The sequence below is a fragment of the Macrosteles quadrilineatus genome, unplaced genomic scaffold (assembly GCF_028750875.1).
Source record: "Macrosteles quadrilineatus isolate MER2022 unplaced genomic scaffold, UCM_ALF_1.0 Scaffold_3__2_contigs__length_128488019, whole genome shotgun sequence".
Classification (NCBI taxonomy): Eukaryota; Metazoa; Arthropoda; class Insecta; order Hemiptera; family Cicadellidae; genus Macrosteles; species Macrosteles quadrilineatus.
The window spans coordinates 18481417-18507705 of NW_026542596.1; the positions used below are offsets into that span (position 1 = coordinate 18481417).

The 26289-nt window shown below is 34.9% G+C and overlaps 1 protein-coding gene across 2 annotated transcripts in view; it reads right to left on the bottom strand.

The window, feature by feature from the left end:
• Positions 1-174: 174 nt before the first annotated feature.
• LOC128988466 (zinc finger protein jing-like) overlaps positions 175-26289 on the bottom strand; it is a 93815-nt gene continuing 67700 nt past the window's right edge. For both annotated transcript variants that reach the window (XM_054409770.1, XM_054409771.1), the window contains exons 2-8: positions 20507-20741; positions 18589-19029; positions 15950-16129; positions 12621-12774; positions 12097-12227; positions 7974-8041; positions 175-5713 (exon numbers count right to left, since the gene is read on the bottom strand). In XM_054409770.1, the coding sequence (XP_054265745.1) occupies positions 5554-5713; positions 7974-8041; positions 12097-12227; positions 12621-12774; positions 15950-16129; positions 18589-19029; positions 20507-20741 (1369 nt within the window). In that variant the 3' untranslated portion in view covers positions 175-5553. The remainder of the gene's footprint in view (positions 5714-7973; positions 8042-12096; positions 12228-12620; positions 12775-15949; positions 16130-18588; positions 19030-20506; positions 20742-26289) is intronic.

Consider the following 26289-nt stretch of genomic DNA (forward strand, 5'->3'; position numbering starts at 1 on the left):
TATACATGAGCACACCAAGTACACTATTAAACTCGTCTTTGTTCACATATATTCGGCAAAAGTGTACTGCAGGCATAATACTTATTAGCTACATTTAAAATATTTTGGAGAAGAGGAATTTGTTTAAATTTTTCCCAAAGGAAATAACTTTTAACGAATTCTTGTAATGTAGATAATTTATTTAAATCTTGATACATTGAAATTGTGTCACAATTTCTGACTACTTACTAAAAATAAAATTATTATTTATAAATATATACATTAATAATTAAATAACACACAAATAATAAAAACAATATAGAGATCCAAATAAACAATTCCGATGGAAATCGTAATGAAAATTGGGACGGGTACTGTAAACAGAACTTAGCGAACAAAAGATCTAAAGAAATTAAGTAAATCAACTGCATAGGCAGATAAAATTAAACTCATCGATAAAGGTTTTACACAGTAAAAAATATTAACTGTATTCTAAACGGTATTGGTCTCCAGTTATCGTATGTTAGTAACAACTTACTGTCTATACACTGATTATCTTTATGAGGTATACTCATTTCATGAAAAGGAAATAAATGTAAACAAAACCAGGATGAAATGTCCATGATAACAAACCAAGTGGTGGCAAGTGTTTTTGGGTCATATAATCATGATATTGTCAGACATTTTTAAAGTGTTTTCCCAAATAATAAATAATTTCTTGTAGCTTCATAGCAGGAAAACTTATTTCTTCAGTTGAAGACATCCTTTTAATTTCAAATAAATTATTAGCAAATGTAAATTCAGTTCCTGAGCCATATTTGACAATTGAACATGTAAGAAAACATAATTTGCATGGTAATATCCTTTCATCAGGACCCATTGACGCCAAATTATTTGTTTATTTCTCTATTAATAATTTGTTTTATGTTACGTCCCTATATGTATTTTATCATATGTGTATTTCAACACGATGGCCATGTTTAACCGAAATAAAAGCCAAAAAGCTAAATCTGTGTCCCTCCTCCTCTATACCAATATGACAAGAAGCAAAACAGTTATTTAAACTCACTAATGCTGTCAATTTCCACCAAAGCTGGACACCGGACCTTCACAACAACTAACCCCATTATGGGATTCAAACCCACACATCTAGAAAGACCCCAATGCAACGCCTTAGCCAACTGAGTTACCATGCCACCGACGGCCATACAGGTCAGTTGCTACTATAAGCATATGACGTCACTAGCACTTGTAGGTTAGATTCATCGAACTAATCAATTAGATTAGCAGTAAATCCACCCCACTGAAAAAAAAAAACAGGGATGGCTACACACACGAGTTAGCGTCAATGGGTCTTCATGACTGACGTTAGAAACATTTTAATGTCATATTTTTTTTATTTTGACACAGCTACATAGGATATTAATTTGACATAAAAAAATGAAACGGCATTGTCATGGCTATATTTAGCTTATACAACACAACATTTAAATTGATCAATTTTATTTTACAACTACCAAGCATAAAAATGTCTTGACAATTTTTTACAAATTTAGAATATTCCTCCTAAATTACATTCAAATTTAAGATTCAACAATTGAAAATATATATTTTTTTAATTGAGAATTAATCGTGCTGTTTAATACTTTTAAATGTATAATTTTGAAGTAAAATAAATCAAAATAAGAGCACTTGGGAATAATTTATTAAAAAAGAATGCAAAGATTTGATACACAACGAGCAGTAGGCAATAGATTGGTCTAAAAGAGTGACCTACAACTCTGGTAATATTTTATTGGAGTGGGAATATCTTACTGTTATGAAACAAGGTGGATCTGATAATTGTAAAAATATGATGAGTTCTTTGGTGGGTACAAAACCATATTATTTTCAACAAGGAACGAAATTTACTTTTATAATCTTTTTTGAAGTAACCTACATCTGATTTTTGAAATTCTGACAATAACTTGCAGACCCAAAATCTTAACTGAAAAATAAAATAAAAACCCCAGCATGATTAATAGATGTACTACAGCATTGATTTGAAAATCAAACAGTGGATTAAAATCCCTTTTTTAATTTGAAACACAGTAAAATTAAAATTAAATGGTATGATTATTTTTTTCCCCTTTACAGTAGCTGATACAAACAATATTTGTCAGTATCATAAGGTATGAAAAATCATGGATTGTATTTAAAACTCGGAACAATAAGTCTAATATAAGTTTAAGTATAAATTTCCCAAATGTGACAAAAGACAATAGGTGAAACTCGCACTTTGAAATTTTGCATAAGATTTAAGACACTGAACACATGTACATTTATTGGTAAAAATGTATATTTGTTAACTAACCCCATTTTTAATTACAGGGGTAAGGCCAAAATATGTATTTGCTTGTAAATTGAACAGCTTTTAAACTAAAACATACTACTCTCAAAGGCTTTTACCAAATATCCCTGACATTTAAAGCACTAAACTCATATGGAGTATTTCACCTTTTTTAAGACTTAAGCTACAACAGAGCCGGGCGAATAAAAAAGGTAGAGGACAGTTCAATGTCAATCATTTATATTTAACATAGTTATATAAAAGGTTTAAATCATGTATACTATATAATTAACATCATTAAAATAAAAGGATTGAAATCAATCGCACACAATAAATTATACAATAGGGATCGGAAACAGGTGCTGATCGTTATGGAGATTACATAAATTACAAACTAAATTAGAATACAAGTCGTCAGGTGCGGAAACATCCGCAGAGATCAATAGGTAATGACAATGACCAAGAGTGTACAATATTGCATATCGGCTGACATCTGCCCATGGCACTAGAATCACTGAGAACTGGGCAAGCTTCAAGTTTTCCAACAACTGCAAAAGGTGACAGTAAACTAAACTGTTCAGATGTTTTTTTTTTTTATATGAAAAATATTATTTAAAGTTTAAAGTTAAACATTTGATTGTTACAAGTTACAAGTAAAAATGATAATGAATGTGAAAGTGAAAACTTGATAGTTGGCCAGTTCTAGAGAGGAGGTACAACACAAACATTGGCAGTGAACGTAAAGTTAGGCAGTACAGTATAATGGCAGTGACAATCTGATCCGGTCTTTCAGTAGCAGCAAGTTCCATAAACAAGTTTCTCCGCAGTAAAATGCTCAGCGCGGCAAACATTATCTACACTACAACCTCAATGTTTTTATTTAACATTTACTAATATATATTCACAACAGTCAGTTATGTTAGGACTCTCAGTAACAGATTGTAATTTTTATATAAATATATAATCAACAATACCGCACTTATTTGGTATGAGTACAATAACGGACATGCAATTAGAGTTCGCAAACTGTGAACGGTCAAGCATTTTACGATAAGACGAAACTTGTTGTGGAACCTCGACGATTTCACAGATTTCACCGATTACAATCTATTATCCGGCGCAAACGAACATACAATCCTTACCTCTAAACATCCTAAGCCTACCAGGAAATGGCTTACTGTAATTCAACCACACGTACATAATTAACCGTATTTTGCTACTATACAGATAAAATAGATACAATTTATCAAATCAGTCCTAAAACAAAACTTACGAATAAATATAATACTAACATCTCCGTACCGTATTACTTCCTATATGTACATAAGCCTCTTCGATCCGAAAAGTAGAGAATTACTTAGCGAATAGAATCCGATTGAACGATAATTACAACACTAATACGATACGATACAGTCCCATCGTAGATACATACATTACAATACATTGGCAGTGTGAACACCTCAGCTGGTTGTGCTCTCCCGATCTTTCTACTTACATTACAATACAATACAGTTACTTACGATATTTACAGTCGATGCTTCTCATATCTAAACCGTGTACACCGATTAAATCTACGAGTATTCTGACGAATCCAATTTGAGTAGTCAGTCTTGTCGTCAATTTGATGTTTGGACTTAAACTAAGTTGGCACGGGACAGTCTAACTCTCATGTTTCAAGAGAGGGTTTAATAATTTCACCATCACCGCAAGAAAGAGAAAAATGTTTCCATATGTGAGAACATTGACAACTGACTTTTTAAATGATTTTTAAACTTGTCCACTCGAGTCATAATTTATTCAATAGACTTTTCTGTTTGATTTTTTTAGTCTTAAACGACAATCTTCGACACCCAAGCAAAATACCTGTACAGATTTTATTTTTATTTTAAAAGCCCTGATGTTGCTAAACACAAATTACTGTGAAAACCCAGACAAATGACAAGACCTAAATGTGCGTATTCATACAAAATTATTCCAGTGAGAAACAAAAACTTTATGTCCAAAATGATGCAGAGTAATGACAACACTAACTGTTTCAATAATTTATTTGTACTATTCTACGACCCTATATGTTCTAATCTAAATTTAAGAAAGTACAATTTACACAGAGCCTATTCGGCATTCATAGTATGGAAGAGTTGACACACTTTAGGATTTATGCTTACAATTTGAGCCTAAGACACTGTAAATATCTAACATGAGATAACTTGACTACTTTGCACTTTACTGGTTCACATGTTTAGTTACGCAATTCACACAATAATGTACCACCGTGCACGATCCATTGTGGCAGTGATGAATATTCAAGGAACAAGGACAATGAAATAAGTATTTAAAGTCAAATACACAGAAAGTTCTAAAATATTCTTATCCCGAAGAGAATTTGAAGTACTGTAATCATAAAAGTACAAAATAAGATGAAAATCAGTTCTTGAATAAATCAACTATATTTAATATATAATTTTAAAAACCGACGCTAAATTTCTAACATTAATACTAATACATAAAATGTAAAAATAACAAATTTAAAAATATTAAAAGACACAAATGAACACAACGCGGCACCATTGGATAGACCGACGAGGGGTACCAGACAAGTAGTGTTACCTGTCTATCAGCTCTAAAACCTTAAAACTAAATCAAATAAATACAAGTATTTTAGGAAGAGCCTCCAAACTGAAAACGAGTTTGGAAATAAATTAACGTACGATATAAATTCAATTACAATGTGTACAATTAACAAGAGCGACGCTTTTGAAAATGCTCAGCTTACAGTAGGTTTTACATTAAACACAGCCTAATAAAGGAAATAACTATCACAAGATTAGAAGTACACAAAAGTGCAACACCAGTGTCAAGTTAAAAAACATCCCTGTTGTAAATAATTGTTTGTTTAAACATTTATTTTTATGATCCAGCCAACGTTAAAACATCTATATTCATATAATTTAGTTAGAGGATGGAAAACCTCATTCAGAAAGACTTCAGAAATAAATTTAACTACTGTATTCTCATACAAAATAAAGAAAAAATGATTTATTTTAATTGAACAGTTTAATCTCCACCAACCCAGCAGGAAAATAAGATTACTTTGTCTACAATACACTTCGAGCCCCGAATGTAAAGCCCCTAAACAAATTTCCCAATCATCCCAACTTGAAACTGAGCATTTTCAAGAGTTGGTTTAACAACAGATCAGACAAAACTAGATAAGACAATTAGGTAACTAGGAATTACACAGTGTATCATCGCTTAGCAGGGCTGGATGTGTGTTTCCTCTTGTTGTGGCCTGGGCGGGGGTGGAACAGCGGGGGCTGCATCCATGCCTGGGGCTCCTCACACTTGCTCCAACTGACCTGCTGGGTCTGACGAACCTTGGACTCGGGCACCCACTCGTCCCTTACACTGCAACAAACCATCATCCGTTACTGGAGAAACACATACTCGCACCCTTCCAAACTTTGACTTACAACTTGTGAGTATTCAACAAACGGCTGAAAGCAATATATCAGTGCAACCTCAATATATAGCAGACCAATATTACCAACTTATTCTCCTTCTGCGATCGCTGAAATATCCTGGATATCTCCAGCAGTCACAGAAACATTTTCATCGTTTTCTATGATCGTGGCAGCAGGATGCTGAATGTATCTCGGGGTCACAGAAACATCATCGTGGTCTTTTGTTATCATGCAAACGTTATTGTCTTCATCCAAAATCCCGGCGAAAGCGAGAATTTCGCAATTGCACAAGATGCATTCTGCAATCGTGATAGTAAAAGCTTGGCTCGGCCTCGATTTTCTGATTTGGTGCTTGAAATCTTGAGCTTGTAGGCTAGGCACCACTAAAAAATCAAGCCACTTGCATAACTTGAGCATAGCATTTACTTATGAATCAGTTCTAAAACGGTTAGTTTATTTTCAAACCAATTAAGGCCAGGATTTTAGTAATTACTTAACATGAAAATACTGAAAAGCCCAAATGTTTTTCTGACGTTTTGGCTTTTATACATAAATACAATCATTATCTACTATATCTATATCTATAAAGGAGGAAGTATGTATGTACACCCTATGGACTCCGGAACCGCTCGACAGATTGTAATAAAACTTTCAGGCATTATTAAGCGTTATTCAAGGATGATTTGTGTGAAGTTTGGTACAGATCAGTCAAAAGGGACGGCCCCAGAGGATTTAAAGGGGTCCAATGTCAAACTTTTGGAACTAAAATGTTTACAAAAAAATATAATTTAAAAGCAGAAGTTTACTTTCACCAACTGTTTTGTAGGTTTGAATAGTTACATCACCACTGTACATATTTTGTATTGTCCATGATTTGAAATAGTGCTACACTGTCTCCACAGAATGCAGCACAGAAAACTATTTTACTTTTGGATAGGTCCAAATATATTAAATCCCAATCGCAGCACACCTGTGCACTCAACAACGTTTAATTTCTCCACTATTAAATATGTAAACATAAAAAGTAAAAACCTTTATCAAAGTATTATAAATAATAAAAGGGATAGCAATGTCTATTTTTATCTTTTGTTCTATACCCAAACAATCTAATATAAATCATTAAGTGAATAATAATCGTGCATGCTATCTCAGGTATTCAAATGCCTCCCAATTTGTCATTAACCCATCACATTACTGTCATTAAAAGAAGGAACCTCCAATAAAACTAATGCTAATTATCAACATATATTGGGTGGTTTGCTTAAATCCACCCAAACTGTGCAACGGAACCAGACTGACAATTAATAAAATGACACCAAACTTGATCGAAGCAACAATCATCAGTAGTACGTTTAAAGAAGAAATAGTCTTAATACCAAGAATACTGATGATTTCATCCAAATTACCCTTTGAATTCAAGCGACTACAATTTCCTTTGCGTCTTGCTTTCGCAATCACCATTATAAGGCACAAGAGCAATCCCTGACTATCGCCGGTTTAAATTTAGAAAATTCATGCTTTTCACACAGACAGCTGTATGTTGCGTGCTCACGTGTGGGTAGGTACGCCTAAAAACTTATATATTTATACACCTAATGAAAAAACAAAAACCATTGTTCATCCACTCGCAATTAAGTAAAATAAACATTCTCTTTTTGTTTTTAGTATACATTTTTACTATTAGGCCTAATCATAAAGAACAAATTACCTTTTAACCCGTTGTCAGTGTCACCACAGAGTTTTTCTACAGGCGGATTCCTTTTCATGGAAAAATATTATTGTGATATCGCCAGCCGGCAGCTTTTGGAGTAAAAGTACCTCACGTGCATCTTTCTAGGAACCGATTGAACATTATTTTGAATAAGCCCGAAGAGTCACGTAGCACGAATTTCGGCTCATTGAGTCCCTGGTGGTGTTGTTTTTGTTTGCTTAATATTTTTTTTAAATACGTAAAGTAAAGCTAAATTTGATTGTAAGTACAATTTTATTGATTATATGGTTTTAATAGGTGTTTATAATGATGTATGTATAAAAACACACTGATTGCCCAAAGTTTTAACGCCCGAAAAAAACTCTTGTGTGTCACCGATCGTGTTTTAAAATCAAAGACACCGACGAAGGGTTAAAATAATAGTTGTTAGCGCAGCAACGCGCGCCGCGTAACTGTCAGTTCTATATATAAAAAGGGAGGAAAAAACACTTACAAATTCAGGGGAAACCACCTCAGAAGAACACTGGGTGTTCCATCCATGCTCGTCCTTTTGGCGATTATCTAAAACAAACAATAATCTGTTAAATAATTGAAACATTGGTTGGTCAACAATTAGATACCTCTGCTTCTTTTGATCAGCCCTAAAATAGTCATGTATAATAGTTAATATGGTAAATTCTTATTAACTAATGCAATAAATTAAGTAGGCTACATTTAATTTCTTTATACTGTGACAGTGGTAAATATTCTCAAGTTCTTGGAGTAGGTTTATCCACTCATTAGAAAAATGTTCACTGTGGAATCAATTTTTGAACCTGGTGCTACTGCAGGGACAATTTTCTTTTTACCACCAATACTGATATTTTTATAATTCATACGTTACCAATTTGTATTAATAAAATCAAGTTGCTTCAACCAATATACAGTTTTTCTGTTTGATAACTTCCATTTTAATGTAAAAATGTTGAATGGATCTGGAAGTATGAGAATATGTCAAGACTTTGATCTAAACCTAACTGAAAAAATAACACAAATTCATTTGATTTAATGAAAATGTAAAAATGTTCCCTTTTATACAAAAAAAATATACTGCTTTAAACGAAGAGAAATGATTACTAAATGACTGACGTAACAACTTCATGCAACAGCTACCTACTTAGACTATATGGAAGTTTGACAGATTTTATCTGATCCTATTTTTTGTTGGACAAGTATTTTGATTCCGTTAAAACATAACTAACAAGTAAATAGTTTTCTTCTTGTTCATCTGTGTTGTTTTTACACCCATTCTATTCCTTTAAATATTATCCTCTTCATACTGAGCAGATAGATGGTCAAAGCAAATTTCTGGTGGAATTTAATTATTTAAGAAAAAATAAGAGCTGATGCTGGTAATGTATTTAGCCCAAGCTAGATACTTTACCAACATTTTACCCATAAGTAGGTGAAGTCCATACTGGAGACATCCGGGTTGTAGTTAATTTGACGTAATTACATGACTAAGTAACTGATTTAAAATTAACTGGTTGTAAAGGAAGAACTTTGGATTAGCTTTCAATGAAAAAATCAGCAATATGATATTGCAGCAACAAAATGGATAAAGCCTAAACAAAATACTAAATAAGAGAAATTTATCTGAAGGATTGCGTCAGATGACTAAGTAAGATGTAAAAGATCAAACTATTGTAAAAAATCCCTAATATTCAATTAAAATGATTAAGTCACAAAAGTTGATGGAGAATAAAAAAAACCTATTTAAATACCATCAAGAGATGTTCTGAATCATCAGATGAGATGGACCAAAATGTACCAATTAGTTTGATGAAATTTGGACAAAATCAAATCTCATGGTATACTCACCAGAGAATATTATCTGCCAAAGACTGTTCCAAAACTACAATATTTATTTTTGTGCTTAAATATCACTTCAAGATAACAACCGCTTCTGCGGTCACTTACTGTTTCACAAAACAGCCTGAAAATCCAAAAAGAATATCTCAAGACATTAAGACTCCGGACTTATAAAATATTAGGAACTGACGCTTCATTAAGGTAGGAAATTTTGAAAATAAATTAAGAAAAGCCTAGTATACATGGAGTGAATGATGGAATAAATAATATGAATTAACTCAAGAACTTTCTACAGGCAGTAGAAGAAACCCGTGGTTTCAATAGCTGGTACACTTGAAGGTCTGAAGAATTTGTAACGAAACATAATTACCTAGACATTCACACCAAAACAATTAGTTACAGTCCTCCAACAAAACGCAAACCTTCTTAGGACATCACAAGGTTAATAATTATGAGATAAATCAATATAACAGTTGTGACAAATCTGTGTTTGGTTTTAAATCTTTAGGTTTAAATATTGAAAGAATCAATAAGAAGAAAAATAATTATATACAAAACAAATTCTACATAGCATTCAATCGGTTAAACTTAAATTCACAAATTTGTTATCAAGATAGATAACAAATTTAAAACAGTTCAAAATATATCTTAGGATTGCCCGAGTATTTTGTACATGTAACTTAAGCTATTGATTTTCAAATTCAATTAAATCATTTGTTGTACGATATATTTGTTGTCCTAAGAAAGTTTACAGCACGTTCCAAAATGTCTAATCAAATCAACATTTCAATGATGAAAGAAAGAGAAGGGGACTTTGTGCAAGCATCCATTCAATCCATCCGTACAAATCTTCGGGAAGAAACACGGGAGCAAAACCATCACTTCAAATTTAATTTTGTATAAATATTGTATGCATAATTTTCATAATATTTTTAATATATAACAAAATAAGAAAACTACCTTTCAATCATTTTTACACTTACCTTAAAATCTTAACACTAACACTTCAATATTTACATCTAACAGTCATGCTTAAGTAAAATTATCCTCAACATACAACCATGTCAAACAATCATTAAGTTTATCTACAAATATTTTACTTTCTTCAAATTCTTAGACAACTTTTTTAAACTGTATTATATATCAAAATATCAAAGTTTGGTCAATTTGGTTACAACATTTGTCCATGTGAATATTCTAATAGCAAATTGGTCCGAACTTTGTGACCAATTTTAATACACCTCAATTATTAATGTTCCCAATAATGAAGATTACAGATTGAAATAGTTTACTTAAATATTTGAGTAGGTAGTAAATTATTATTAGTAAGTTTACCCAGCTAATTGGACACTGAATTGGTTTTGATTGTGAATTCTTTCCAGAAAATCCATAATAATATTGTGCTATATTGTTGCCTATTGAAAGAGACAGGAGCAGTGGAATTGTAATATGTATCTTCCCATTAGCAATTAGTTAACTAACCACTATATATCACTAGAAAAATGGCTCAGTTACAATTTATTTATACAAATATTTCTGGCTTTCAAAAGATATAAATATTTAAATGGACCTCTGCAATAGAGGTCCCCTGCTCTTCCTTTACACAAAAACTAATCTTGTACTTTCATTCTATTTAAATAAAGTTAGATCAAGATAATTACAACAATTCATTTCAATTAGCCAATAATCACAATAAATTAAATATTTGATTATTTAAATTTCTAAAATTTTTATGTAAAAGTGATAATGTTCATTGCCATTCATTGTTCATTCTCAACTCAATAAGAAATTTCCACTTTATGATAAAACTACAAAAATATTACCAACAATCTCTCGGAATACAGTAGAACCCCCCCCCCCCCCCACCACTCCTAACTAACCTCGGAATAACAGACTTCTCAGGATATACCATAGGTCCCATTAAAAGCTATACATACCATTAGAGGTGTGCAAGGGAGTCATAAAATAGTTTTTTGTGAGTTTCTTTCTTATGGAAAGAGGGTTTTTGCTCCTACCGATATCCAACATTTTGGCTGATTCGACCATGACCACTTGACCAGGTCCCGTTGTGGTCTGATATGGGGGGGGGGGGGTTTCTACTGTAATTAAAAGACCAGCTCAACAATTTTCAATTTCTACCTGCACTTCTTTAAAACCAGCATTTACAAATTTTTATATCCATTGACTGACAATAAACTGTAAAATAAATAATTAATTAATAGTCAATTTAAGTAGTCAGAATTAATAAAAGTACCATTTCAGCAATGCTAACAGCAAAGCATTCTAGCAAAAAATTATTAAACATCATCCATTTAAACTTATACAAGTGTGTTTAAGTTTCTAAAGAAGTATTGATGAGTGGTAATCAAGTATCAAATATTAAAATATAATCTAGTAAATCTAATAGGCCACATCTGAAATGTATACATTCATTTTTATATTATTTTAACACTCAACTACAAGAATTTTGGAATAGCAGATTCAGTTAACCTTACACTTATCTGACTAAGGAATTAACATGGAACACAAGGGCCTAGGTTTTGAAATTTGCTAGGATATCAGGAGGAACAAGTTTCAAAAGTCATTTTGACAGGACAGATAAACTGTCTCAAATGAAAGATCTTAAAAATCGACCGATTATAAAGTAATTTGGTAAAGTTTTTACTGGATTTGTAGAAAGCAGGTAGAAATGCCCTATGTTCGAGACACACCACCCATCACACCACACAGTATAAATATACATAGTAACAGTTGGCTCTACTAACCTTGCTGTGCAGGGTGACACTGTTGGCTGCAGTGTCCTCTACATTGCCAAAGGACAGGTACTTGGAGATGTTGAGAAGAGAGTGCTGCACACCCTCCATCATTCCTGTGTCTATGTAGTCGAACATCCGCGCTGCAAACAAGCCACACAACCATCACCAAACTTGACAAGTTATTAACACTCCAGGTCACACAGAGGAGTGTGAAAGCTGGTAGGCAACATGTAAAGCCACAAAACATGACCTTAAAATATTCTTACATTCTTTAACATTACATATAAAAATCAAACAAGGCGATATTGTGGTTTCTACAAAAACATCCGGTTGATTTGGTACCAAATTTCACAAATCGGCCAACGTTTATCACACTTTTATTTGCAAGAAGTCTGGGGATAAAACAGATGAGTCAAGTGGCAGTAATCAGGGACCTGTCGCACTATAAACAGCTCTTCCATGTTAGCATGTCCCACAAACCAGAGTACATGCAAGGAAAAGGGGAATAATATGGTACGTAGCCAAATCCTCACCAGAGTAAGGTTGTCTCCTGTACCGCAGCTTCTTGCCATTGCGGCGGAACAGTTTGTTGGGTGTTGACTCTAGACTGCGCTTGCTGCTGGACCCGCTACTGCTGCTCTGCTCCGACTGGTTGAAGTGTTGGTTCACATGTCTCTCTAGCATGATCTAAACAACACCAGTGTCTATGTTAGCTGGAGAGTGACGGGGCTTACAGCGGTGGGGAAACGGACTAGCGATTAAACCACTTCTGGATAAACTCAAAAGAAATATCTGGATAATCCACACTCTAATTAATGATTTTCAAGTGAAAAGATCAGAAAACAAATGCACAACATATTCTGGTCATTAACCAAAAAATTATCATGTAAAATTTGTATTTAGTGGTTCGAAAATGCCCATAACTTTAAGGTTTACTGAAACCAACCACTTTTTTTTCAGGTGAAATTGAATTTTAGTACTATAAATGAAGCAACAAATTATGGGCGCATTTGAAATATTCAAATTAGTTGTCACTTTTACATTTAAGTTAATATTGGTCACTTAACAAACATTGGTGACATTGGCATTCATTAAACAGTAGACATAACTGCCTCTCTTGTTTTTACACCCACCAAAATAACAAGAGTTTTCAATATTGTGACTAATTTTAATTTTACATCCTCAGTACAATATATGCTGATTGAAGTATCAAATTACACTTCCGAGCAATAATGACTGGTAATAAACTATTTACTAAGATAATTTAAAAATTACATTGTAGTTAGTTTAATGTAGCTCATCAATTTCCCCACCACAATTCATATAAATATTGAGGCTGGAAGAAGCCTTTTTAAGAAATAGGACTAATGTTAAGCTTAGTATTCCTCACTTACCTTACAAGATCCAAATAGGGAATAGGGAAATATTTGAATCAATGATGCCTTTGGAACCATTTTTGCCATTTTGTTTGTGAGTTGTAATTTTTTCTTAGTTTTTCCATAAAGTAGTGTGTGAAATATTACTAAGAGAAATGAAACTTTCACAGGAAACAACTAGATGTATTGTAAATTATATTCAATGAAACACAGGCACCTTTCATTCAAACACAGAGAAATTAACATACTTACTATCAAGTTGGACAGCAATTGTAATCACCTGAACACTACATGTACAATTAGATATACCCAAACTATTTATGCACTCCAAAAAACCTCAAAGTCAACAGGTGGCCACTGATATCACGCTACCAAATCTTAAAAAACCTTTTACAACAGCTACCATCTAATGGAAAACTCTTGACTGAAAACTATGTTAAACCAAACATCTGAAATAGCTTTTAAAGCAAAATTTTTAAAAGTTATGTAATCATAGGTCTTTTGAAGCAAATTCACATCTTCCTTAAACATACCTACTATTAGATTTAAATTGTAAAAAAGTTCTCATAATAAAACGGTTGTGTGGACAATGAACAGACGTTTTTAATTTAACAAACCTGAATTCTAAAAAAATAACAAAAACCCATGGTTGAGCTTTCTTTTTGTTTTTAGTTTTTTTAGTTACCGTAATACACTGGTATCTGTATAATTTACAAGTGTTTAAATTTATTAAATCACCCCGAGTTTATAAACTTATGTACTTGTTTTGATACACTTAATCACTATAGAGAGGAAACACAATTAAATGGCATTAGGTTTAGACGCCACAATCAACAATGCAGTTATAAAACAAATTGTATTGGGTACAAACACGCTTTAATATTGTGCAACATGTAACCCTTTATAAGTAGTTCTGTACCAGATTGAGCGCACAGTAACAAACAAGTTTTATTTTTTAATCTGGTAAGTGTTTTTGTGCAATTGCAAGGTTATTATTATTCTAGGAAATAAAATTGTAACTTAAAATTTTTACAGGTTTTAAAGAAATACAGGGATATTTTGCAAACGAATACAAATAATTGTGAATGCCAAATTTGTTTACGCCCTTTTTCATAGTATCAGTAGCCATCCTGATGGGTGGATCTGAAAATGAATGACTCTTAATGGTAGAGCTTAAATTTCTAGATCCACCCATTGAAACAAAATCTTCCTAATTGAATAAATTCCACTGAGACAAAAATATTGTTTAAAAAATATTTAGATAGGTACTATTTTATTGATGTATGGGAAAAAACGTGAAAGGCTAGTCAAAATGTATTTACTTATTGATTATCTAATGTTTGCAAGGACAGCTAAATAGCATTGCCATTAAATTCAAAGTTAAAATCGGTCATTAATTAAGTAAAAATAACAAAATTTCAAAAGCGAAATGAGTTTCAACATAGAACATTCTACACCAGGTCTGTCCATTACGTTAGAATACAAAATATGCTCTACTTCAATTTTGGAATACTAGATAGCATATTAATAAAAGAAGCAATACCTTTCACCTCCGAATACAGTCAAGAGAAAAAGTGAACAATTAGAAGGATCAGAGAGGAAAATGTCTCTGAGAAAAACAACTTCCTAGCTAAATTTTAACCAAGATACAGAAAACAACAAACTCGCTAATTAAAGTAATTATTTTTTTTTAATTCAGATTTCTACCATCCTCCTAGAACACTCAACAACATATACAAACAACTTCCAGTTCCGGTAATGATGAAAAGCACACACATACATACCTCCATATTATGTTGTCATCATTTGGGCTATTGGTAATTGGGAATATACTAATACTGTAATATATATTGTTTAAATGGTTTAACTATAATTTATGTTTAAAATTATGCTTTAATAAGATTTTTTGAAGTCTTCGAAACAAAGGTTTTGCTTCTTATCATTAACATTGCATGATAGTATACAATAGTACGTTTTAAATGTTTAATTAAAATGTTTAATTATGTTTCAAACAGATTTCGCTTTCAAAACACTCTTGAAAGAATTTTGAAGATATGGAATAAATTAATAGACGAAACCTGTAAAAACTGCACAGGTAATATATTTGTGAATAAATTTTACTGCAACTGTGTGTATAAAAAAGAAAATCAAAACTTCAAAATTTTTTTTACTATGATTTTTTGAAAGTTGTTTAAGACTTTCTAAGTTAATTAAAGTACAATAAAGATTGGTTGACTCCTATTGGGCATGGATTATATTTTTATAATAAAGTGAATGGAGAAAAAAATCATTATTTGATTGAATACACAAGGATTCAAGTTACCATCCAAGTCCAACGTACGTTTCGACGCAATTAAATTTATAACCCAATACTCAATTCTCACACCAAGGAGCTATACTCGAACTTGACTGTACTTTAACAAACTTTCCCTACACTCACTATCCTGGTCTTGTAGCAAGTGCTTGGCTCAGAGCTGGGATCGTACCTGTGAGCTGAACCTCTGTCCGCAGCCAGTGACGATGCAGGGGAACGGCTTGTTGCCTCCATGGCTGAGCACATGCCTGCCTAGCCAGCTGGCTGAACATGATGCCTTGTCGTACACCTTGCACCCGCTCCACAGACACTTGAACGACACACAGAGGGTTTGTGTCAACACGTGCTTGGCCTGAACAGAAAATTATAATATGTTAATGTTTACACGAGATTTATTGTTAGGTCTCCCTGGTTTTACAAGACAAAATTCACCAGGTTTTACTAAAAAAGCCTAAAAAAGCTTTTAGGACAGTAAATCGGCTCATACTCGTATGCAAATCAGCTCAGATGGGTCAGGAGGGTTTATATATACACTATAAGTGAGATGTATAACTGGGATTGAAAATGGAATATATATTATGGAAATTAACACCAAAAGTAATCCTAACCTAACCTGATCCAACATGCTTCTATTCCAGCTAACTAACACTTTAGTACAGTAGACTTTCTCTTATCTGGACTCCTAAGGACCGAGGCCAGGCCGGATGACAGGTTTTCTGGTTAAACCGTCGTCCCCAATAACTCCTTACAACGGACCATTTAAATGCATACTGTATACACCAATAATGATTATTACGTATTTAGACACGTGATCACTGGTCTCAAATCTTTCCTACGAGAACAATTGTTTCAGTACCGCCCACTTCCTGCCGAAATAGTCCGTTTAAACCAATGTGCTGATAAAAATTGTCCGGTTTAAGAAATGTCATTTCCGCCGAGTGTAGTCCGGTTAAACCGATGTCTGGATAAAAGGTGTCTGGATAAGAGGGAGTCTACTGTACTTCAAAATGTCAAGAAAGTTACGACCAACTAAATAGATTTATCTGTACTCCATCGCTTATCGCTCTGGTGTAACTAGAAAAAAGTAGAGAAAAAAATATAAGGTTTGGTCAACATTTAGAGAATTATTCTCCTATAACTTAACATGCCCCAGATTGACTTTGTATAAGCCTACTGTACATAACCCTTTATAGGAAAAGTATAAAAAAGATTTAAGAGGTAAATGATTTTTCCAGCAAATGGAAGTTCTAGACATTACATCACTTCCACTATTATTATAGGTGGTGCAAGTTTTCATGATGGGATTCAAGGACAAATTGTTTACCAACAAAGAAAACACAGGCTAAGCCTGAAGCTGCTGGGAATGGTCGGGCAGGCCAAATAGGGGAAATGCCTAACCTGGCAGCCGGCTAAGGGGCATTCAACTGAACTGGTTTTCCAGTGAGAAATGGCAAACCACTTACTTCTCAATGCAATTAACCTTACAAGCAGAAGACCCATGGGTATGTATTCACGAATTCATAAATAATAGAAAGAGAGACTACTTTTTTAAACTTGATTTGTTGAGCCAAGATCTTAAATTGGTAGCAAGGCCTGAAGTAAAATACAGGTACTGAAAATTTAGTTATTCTTTAGTTTTATAAATCTTAAATTAAGATTTAACATATTAAAAACGTTATGGAGGATTTAGATTATCTTAATGAAAAGAACAAAAGCTTTAAAAGTAGTGAGTGGGAACTGAAAATTGTTGCAATAATTAAAAGTATTTTAGAAAATTACATTTTCTATTTAGTGATTTTAGTGACTGAGCAAGGATGGACCATCATTAAAGCTATTGATCAAAGATCATTAAAATTGGTCGAGTTAGAGACAAGCTAAAACCCCCAAAATAATATTAAATTTAATTTTTAGAAACCAGTTTTTATTAAAAGATTTATATCTCGGGTTGTTAATACGTCACCAAGATCTTTCTGGTCTCAAATTACTTAGTAAATGTTAAGCTTTAATTTTATGAAATCACTACATAAAATCCGACAAATTTAATTTAAGTCATGGACCTTCATTTAACATTAACATCAACTCGTCCAATTTTAATGATTAGAGAATTTTAATGCTCTAATTAAAGTCCTCACTCACATCACTGAATATGTTAAAGCAAGAACGAACTGCAGGCATTATTAATAACTGGAGATAAAATAAAAATAAACTTTAAAACATTTCTAAGTACGAAACGTCCATAAGAAATGTATGGGGGAGAGTATTCGTTTGAACATATCTTAAAAACAAAAAGATATTTAAAAACGGATTTTGGCATTGGAATCAGCGTGAAAATCTAGTTCATAATGATGTGTCACAACAGTATCATTTCAATAATATATAAATCCAAGATGGCAGCCAAAAATACGTTCCCTACGAAATGAAGTACTGACCACCCAATACATATCGGCAGTGGTCCTAAGTCAATTCAATTCCTCAAAAAATGTTCATAAAAAATGCATATATGGTATTTTTTAAATACATTTTCTAATGATGGGAAAAGCCGCCATTTTTAATCGTGATTTTAGGGGTTTACCCGTGGACCAATTTTTGGCAACTTTCAGTATGTCACTCTGCATACCCAACACTACAAAATAAAACCATAAAACGTTTTATTGAAATATTTTTAATGATCCATGTATCAATTTTTTTTTAGTTTGCCTGGACTCCTAGGACTTTTAAGTAAAATTTGTTAACATTAATATTTTAACAGCAAACAAATTAAAAGCTTACATCATTTAATTGACTAAAAATAAATCTGCAGCATAGGCCTACCTGAAGGTGTTCCAAGAGTGCGGAGGTGGTGCTGAAAGATTCTGTACAATCCGTCCACCTACAGATGACGTCAGAACACATATGTCCTTTCCACCCGTTCCTGGCTGGGAACCGAATGATACTCGGAGTCCTTAGTATAGGAGAAGGCAACGAGGGTTTGTCCGAACACGTCTCACCCGTGCTGATGGACAAAGGCGAGTCGGCGGGAGAGGAGGCGGGTGTAGAACAAGTGTTTGGTTTAGGTAAAACACTATCACTGACACTGACACTGTCTTGGACTTGTGGAGAGCTGGGTTTGCGAAACAACGAGGTAACTGGTGAGGAGGGTTCCGCCGGTTTGTCGGACTGGAAGACGAAGGGTAACCGGGCGACAGGCACGACGGTCCCTGAGAGGTGCACAGCCAGTTTATTAGCATCACAGCTGCTTTTCTTGTGCTGAGCCTGTGAATAGCAACAACTTCGGTAAAACATTGAATATTAACACCATCTATAGTAGAGAGTTAATGTTCTAAATTCTCACATTTTAACAGCTGCAACCTTACTATCATCTATACAGCTGGGTAGCCAAGTGGTTTTTAAGTACCCTAACTAACCTAGTAATGAAAAGGTCGCCAGTTTGATCCTCAGATTTAGTTTAGCAGAAATTTAGTTTGTTTCTAATAATTGTGAGGTTTCTAATGCATGGTTCTGTATAATAAACGGTTGGTCTTAATCAGTAACAAAGCTAAATACATGTTGCTGAAATACAATTATTCTATACCTTGTTAATGCCACAGTTCTAAGTGTTCTCAACAAAAGTCAAATTTGGATATGATCTCTTAAACAGGACTTTAAAGGATGGTGAACACATAATCTGATGTAACTGTACAGGTTTTTTAGGATTGTTGTGAACTTAACTTTGTGAACTCCAAAGAAAACAAGACTTCAGACTTAATTATTTTTTTACTTTCTCCCCCAATACATAGTTACCTATAACTTATGGAGGAAGAATTGTTTTTGTCAAAATGTCCAAGTTTTGGTTAAGGGTGGATTAGGGGAACCATTTTGGGTCCCCCTAAGCCCACAAATGTGGTTTTCGAGATGATGTCTGTATGTGAGTGGATGTGTAGCCTACAAACCACACCTGTAGTCCGATGTTGATGATTTTTAGTATGTGGGTACAGTGCAACCTTGATAACAAGTCACCTTTGATAACAAGTGTCATTTTCAAAACACCTTGGATTTATTTTACCCCTAATCACATGTTATTGCAAACCTCGATATGAAGTCAACCTTGATAACAAGTGTTATTTATAATCTCTTGAGTCTTGTTATCAAGATTGTTACCTTGTGCATAGTAATAGCTACATCCCTATAGGAAAATTTGATAAAAGATTTAAAGAAAACCGCTTGAACTATTTTGATTTTAAGATTTAGTATGTTATAGCTCTTATAACTCGCAAAATGGTACAGACCTTTTTTTTTTGCTGTAAAAATTATGGTCTAAAAAGGTACTGAAACTTATGTGATTTTTCCTATAAAAACCGATAAAATAACACAAAAATTTGACTTTCACGAAAGCGGCTCGACTAATTATAATCACAATTTGGTATGTTATAGTCCTTTCAACTCTAAACAAAACAATGTGAAGCTCACATTGCTGTAAAAATTAAGGTTCAAAAATTATTGTGACTTTTGTGATTCTTCCTATAAAAGTCATAGTTACTCCCACTAATAATAAGGGCTGTTGATAAGCTAATTGGAGAAAGTATGCGTCAGATTCCTGATACTGTTTATACATTTCTAATAATGGTTTATTTGAATCTAAAAAATATCCAAGCATGCAGACATTATAATAATGTTTATTCCTCCAGGCTAGTTAAATTATTCTGTGTTCTTTAACATAATCATAATACAATACACTGGAAAATTGACTCACCGGAAAGTACTCAGTGATCTTGCCCTGGAAGTATCTAGGCGAGTGAGGGTCAACCCAGGCGCAGGGCCAGTGGGCTGTAGCAGTCTCGGTGGACTGTGTAGGAGGCATCTTGCCAGGGGACTCAGGATCACTCTCGGCAGAGGAAACTGTGCTGTAGGGAGACCCAGGCTCTGTGATGTCACTGGTCCCACTGGAGCTGCCACTGCAGTCTGTGCAACTGAGGGTTGCTACTCCACTGAAACAAAACACAGTACCTCAGACTCTCGACTGTCAACAAACTAATAATAGGTCCATGTACTTCACCAATAATCAACCAATTATACCTACATAGGTACTAAAGAGAGTATAACCTTTAAAATCATCTCAGTCATAAGTAAAGGCTGGTATACACGCTACGAAAAATTGAGACGATCTGATTTGACTAATTTAATACTGTGATAAATCGAGAGATTGCAGTCAGGTCTATAAGCTGCAATCAATTGTAACAATTTCTTGTGAAAATTTCAGTATTCTGCTGTTGACCGCTATCAAACTCAGAAAAGAATTTGCCATAACACACTGATTACAATTGGTGCCATACATGTGTGACTCGTTTACACTTTCCAACTTGACATTCCAATTTGTAGAAATTGATGCTGGCCGGTATCAATCATCCAAATCAATTCCAATTTGAAAAATACGTCCAATGTGCTCGCTGTCTACTCTACTTGCTATGATAAATTGGAACAATTTGCTATTTTTAATAAATCGATATGATATATCGTAAGCGTGTATACCGACGGCTTTAAAGTTATCTCAGAGTCAATAGCCAAACAGGTTTGTAGTGAATGGTTACATATTGATGGAAGTTTATTTTATTAAAAAAAAACTTAAGCACTTAAGCATGTGTGTACCTAAGTGACAACACAGCACCCGCCGACAAAGAAGAATATAGCTGCCGAAGTTATGATTATATTTAATTGTTGGAACCAGAGAAGAAGAAAGAAATTGTTTAGAAGATTTTGGGCTAACGGGTGGCTTCAACGAAGAAATAGTTACAGCCAAATGGCACTCCTACGAGATTTGTAACTTGAAAATCCTCAGGAGTTTCCGTCATACTTAGCAACCAGTGACGGACGCACATAAAATAGAAAAAAGGACGCCAAATTGATGTTTTAGCATGGTTTTGTTTTGTCAGTTCATTTTAGTTGTATTACGCATGCCCAAGCCGTCTTTAGTTGATCAGTTGCTGAACCCTAGTGGCAACCTACAAATTGCCGTCAAAGTTTTGGGCTAAAGGATGGCTTCAACGTAGAAATAGTTACAGCCACATGGCACTCCTACGAGCTTTGTGACTTGAAAATCCTCAGGGTTTTAAGAACTCTTTACAGATGTCAAATGATAGTTTCCGTCATACTTAGCAACCAGAGACGCCTGTGATACCTCACATTGAAAACAGGACGCCAGAGATTGACATTTCAGCATGGTTTTGTTTTGTCAGTTGATTTTTAGTGGTATTGCGCATACCCAAGCCGTATTTAGTTGATCAACTTAGTCGCTGAACCCTACACACTCAAGTTTTTTTGAGAAATCTCATTGCCCGGCGATAAAATGGTTGATCGAAAACCAAAATTTCGCCTCGCAACCTACAAATCGCCGTCAATCAAATTGACAGACCCCCCCACACACGGCGATATTTGTGCAATTTGGTCGCTCGTCAACCAGATCGCCGGTTGATAAGCGACCGGGTGTCCTAGTGTGTAGCGGCCTTAAAGGCTAGTACTCACTAGGACACCCGGTCGCTTATCAACCGGCGATCTGGTTGACGAGCGACCAAATTGCACAAATATCGCCGTGTGTGTACGTGTCTGTCAATTTGATTGACGGCGATTTGTAGGTTGCTAGGCAACTTTTTGGTTTTCGGACATGTATCGAAAACCTGGGGGTTTCCGATCAACCATTTTATCGCCGGGCAATCAGATTTCTCAAAAAACTAGAGTGTGTACGCTTCAGCGACCAAGTTGATCAACTAAAGACGGCTAGCGCATGCGCAGTACACTGTTTGTGTCAACTGTCAAAACTAAACAGTGCTAGTGCTAAACGTGGTCTCTTTCAAGCTAGCTTTATTCCAATATGAGGCGTCACCAATGGCAAAATGTGACGGAAATTGTCGTCTGACATCCTCAAATAATTCTTGTAATCCTGAGGATTATCATCTCGCAAAGTTCGTAGAAGTGCCATGTGGCTGTAACTGAGTCTGCGTTGAAGCCACTCTTTAGCCCAAAATCTTTTGAACAATGTATTCCTTCTTCTATGGTTACTGAAATTAATTAGAATTATAACTGCGGCAGCAATCTCTTCTTCGTAGGTGGGCATGTTGTCACAACACACAGGTCAGTGCAACTAGATTCCAGAACCAAACACAGTCCATCCCCACCAAATTTTGATTTCCAGCTTGGTTGAAAGTGCTAGGTATCCTAGTGTGTACCCCCCGGCAATAAAACGTTCAATAATCAACTTAGTCGCTCGTCAACCAGGTCGCCGGTAGATAAGCGACCGGGTGTCCTAGTGAGTACTAGCCTTAACAGTTGAACTTGATAATCAATGACCCAAAAGCCTTTCAGCCTTCCCAGAAGCGAAACTAGTGAAATGGGACGGCAACAGCAGACGACAGGGAATGTCAACAAAGTGCGTGCGCGTGTGTGAGTGAGCGACGCTAGCGCTGCGGCGGACACAAACTGTACTAGACGAGGTTATCGAGCTGACCCGCTGTCTCTGTCAGTGGTGGGGATGGAGGGGAGGTAGCACGTGCAGCACGGCACTACCACACTGAACAGCTTCCGTCGTCCACCGCTCCTCGCTCAGACTCACTATATTTACACTGATTGATCATCCGAGGCAGACACTTCCTGCACTGCCCTTTAACTCGCACACCTCCGCCTTTACGTACATCGTACACCGACGTGTCTTGCTAAATTTAATCATTCACATCGTCATCATTCTTATAATTACAACAGATATTGTAATGTGAACAAATTAAGTTAATTTTTAATTCTTATCTAAAATCACTCTTCTTTGGCCGTTATTCCTGATTCCCTGTTTTTTCCCATAGACGTTTGTTTAGCACAAATACGCAGCATCGTTGTTTGTTTAGAAATGCATTAAAATAGATGTCAATTTTATATCATAATTAATTATAAAGCAAATGTCACGAAACACCTTTTCGCCATTTCCTACTAAAATCAAGCTTTATATATGTCAAAGTTAATGAATATACTAACAAAATCGGCAAGCTTAACGAAACCCCGGGACGTATGGAACCTCGAATCACGCGAAAAGTCCCGATCCCAACAGCGTTATCATAACATTGCCGGCATTTGTTTGAAATTTGGAACATTAAAGTTATTATGTAAACCAATTGATTTACAGCCACTAAATGAATTAATCGTTCTTTCTCGTCAATAAACGTGTTATTTTCATCCAAACATAGGCCTAAATAACTCTATTATTAGAAGAGGTTGCAAAGCAGTCAAATATTTAATTTTGTCCAGATGTTTATTGCCCATAAAACAGCCAGGCTGAACGAAGACGCAACTAAGGACACATGCCAAGGTCATGGTCGTATGCTATTTTATGTGATGGACTTATATAGGCTATAAAGAGTCAGTTGAAAAGTAATTAAAAAAAACTGTTAAAAATGAGTTATAACTGTTATGCTCGAATGAGATAGAAAGTAAGAACTGTATTTTGTTATAACATTTATCTATTGCAGGCAGTAGCTGATATTCAACAAGAACAGAAACCCACAATACAAGAAAGGCTTTCAGCTAGAGGACAGAAGATATTTTGTACTAGGAGACAATACTACCGTCTATTTTCGTCATCCTCTCTATACATAAGTTTTGACGTGTTTACTTCAGAAACTGTTGTACACTCGTGTAAACTATGTGTGTATGGACGAAATCGAAATCTTCGGTGGTGCATCCTTGTTCAAGTTCTTGTCTGCGTGCCCGTGTGTTGACTGTACACTCGTACAGTACACTGGTTGCCTGCTTGGCCATGTTGAGTGTATATACATTAGTACAAACTCTTGTTAGGTGGTAACTCCAATAACAGTCGTACAAATTCTTGTTAGGTGGTAACTCCAATAACACTCGTACAAACTCTTGTTAGGTGGTAACTCCAATAACAGGCGTACAAACTCATGTTAGGTGGTAACTCCAATAACATTCGTACAAATTCTTGTTAGGTGGTAACTCCAATAACATTCGTACAAACTCTTGTTAGGTGGTAACTCCAATAACAGTCGTACAAACTCTTGTTAGGTGGTAACTCCAATAACATTCGTACAAACTCTTGTTAGGTGGTAACTCCAATAACACTCGTACAAACTCTTGTTAGGTGGTAACTCCAATAACATTCGTACAAACTCTTGTTAGGTGGTAACTCCAATAACAGTCGTACAAACTCTTGTTAGGTGGTAACACCAATAACACTCGTACAAACTCTTGTTAGGTGGTAGCTCCAATAACAGTCGTACAAACTCTTGTTAGGTGGTAACTCCAGTAACACTCGTACAAACTCTTGTTAGGTGGTAACTCCAATAACACTCGTACAAATTCTTGTTAGGTGGCAACTCCAATAGCATTCGTACAAACTCTTGTTAGGTGGTAACTCCAATAACAGTCGTACAAACTCTTGTTAGGTGGTAACTCTAATAACATTCGTACAAACTCTTGTTAGGCAGTAACTCCATTAACATTCGTACAAACTCTTGTTAGGTGGCAACTCCATTAACATTCGTACAACCTCTTGTTAGGTGGCAACTCCATTAACATTCGTACAAACTCTTGTTAGGTGGCAACTCCATTAACATTCGTACAAACTCTTGTTAGTTGGTTCCCAATAACAGTCGTACAAACTCTTGTTAGGTGGTAACTCCAATAACATTCGTACAAACTCTTGTTAGGTGGCAACTCCATTAACATTCGTACAAACTCTTGTTAGTTGGTTCCCAATAACAGTCGTACAAACTCTTGTTAGGTGGTAACTCCAATAACATTCGTACAAACTCTTGTTAGGTGGCAACTCCATTAACATTCGTACAAACTCTTGTTAGTTGGTTCCCAATAACAGTCGTACAAACTCTTGTTAGGTAGCAACTCCATTAACATTCGTACAAACTCTTGTTAGTTGGTTCCCAATAACAGTCGTACAAACTCTTGTTAGGTGGTAACTCCAATAACATTCGTACAAACTCTTGTTAGGCAGTAACTCCATTAACATTCGTACAAACTCTTGTTAGGTGGCAACTCCATTAACATTCGTACAAACTCTTGTTAGGTGGCAACTCCATTAACATTCGTACAACCTCTTGTTAGGTGGCAACTCCAATAACATTCGTACAAACTCTTGTTAGTTGGTTCCCAATAACAGTCGTACAAACTCTTGTTAGGTGGTAACTCCAATAACATTCGTACAAACTCTGCATGGAGGAAACTATTGTACTGTACACTCGTACAAACTATGTCTGCCTGGTCGTGGTGATAGGTCTTGTTTGACGGCGCTATTAAACTTTATGGAAGGGCCCGGCTTATCAGATACTTGTTTAAAGCCTGCTGCTCTTATCTAAAGAAAATTAAATCACCGACTCGCCGTGGCCGTTCGTTGGTTTGTTGATCTGTTGCTTCTCATTTTTGTGACGAGAGCACCTACCTAGTGAATGTTTCATGTGATTGACGACACTGAATACCTCAATATCGTATCCAATGAGACGTTCTGAGACGGGACAGTATACAAGACGC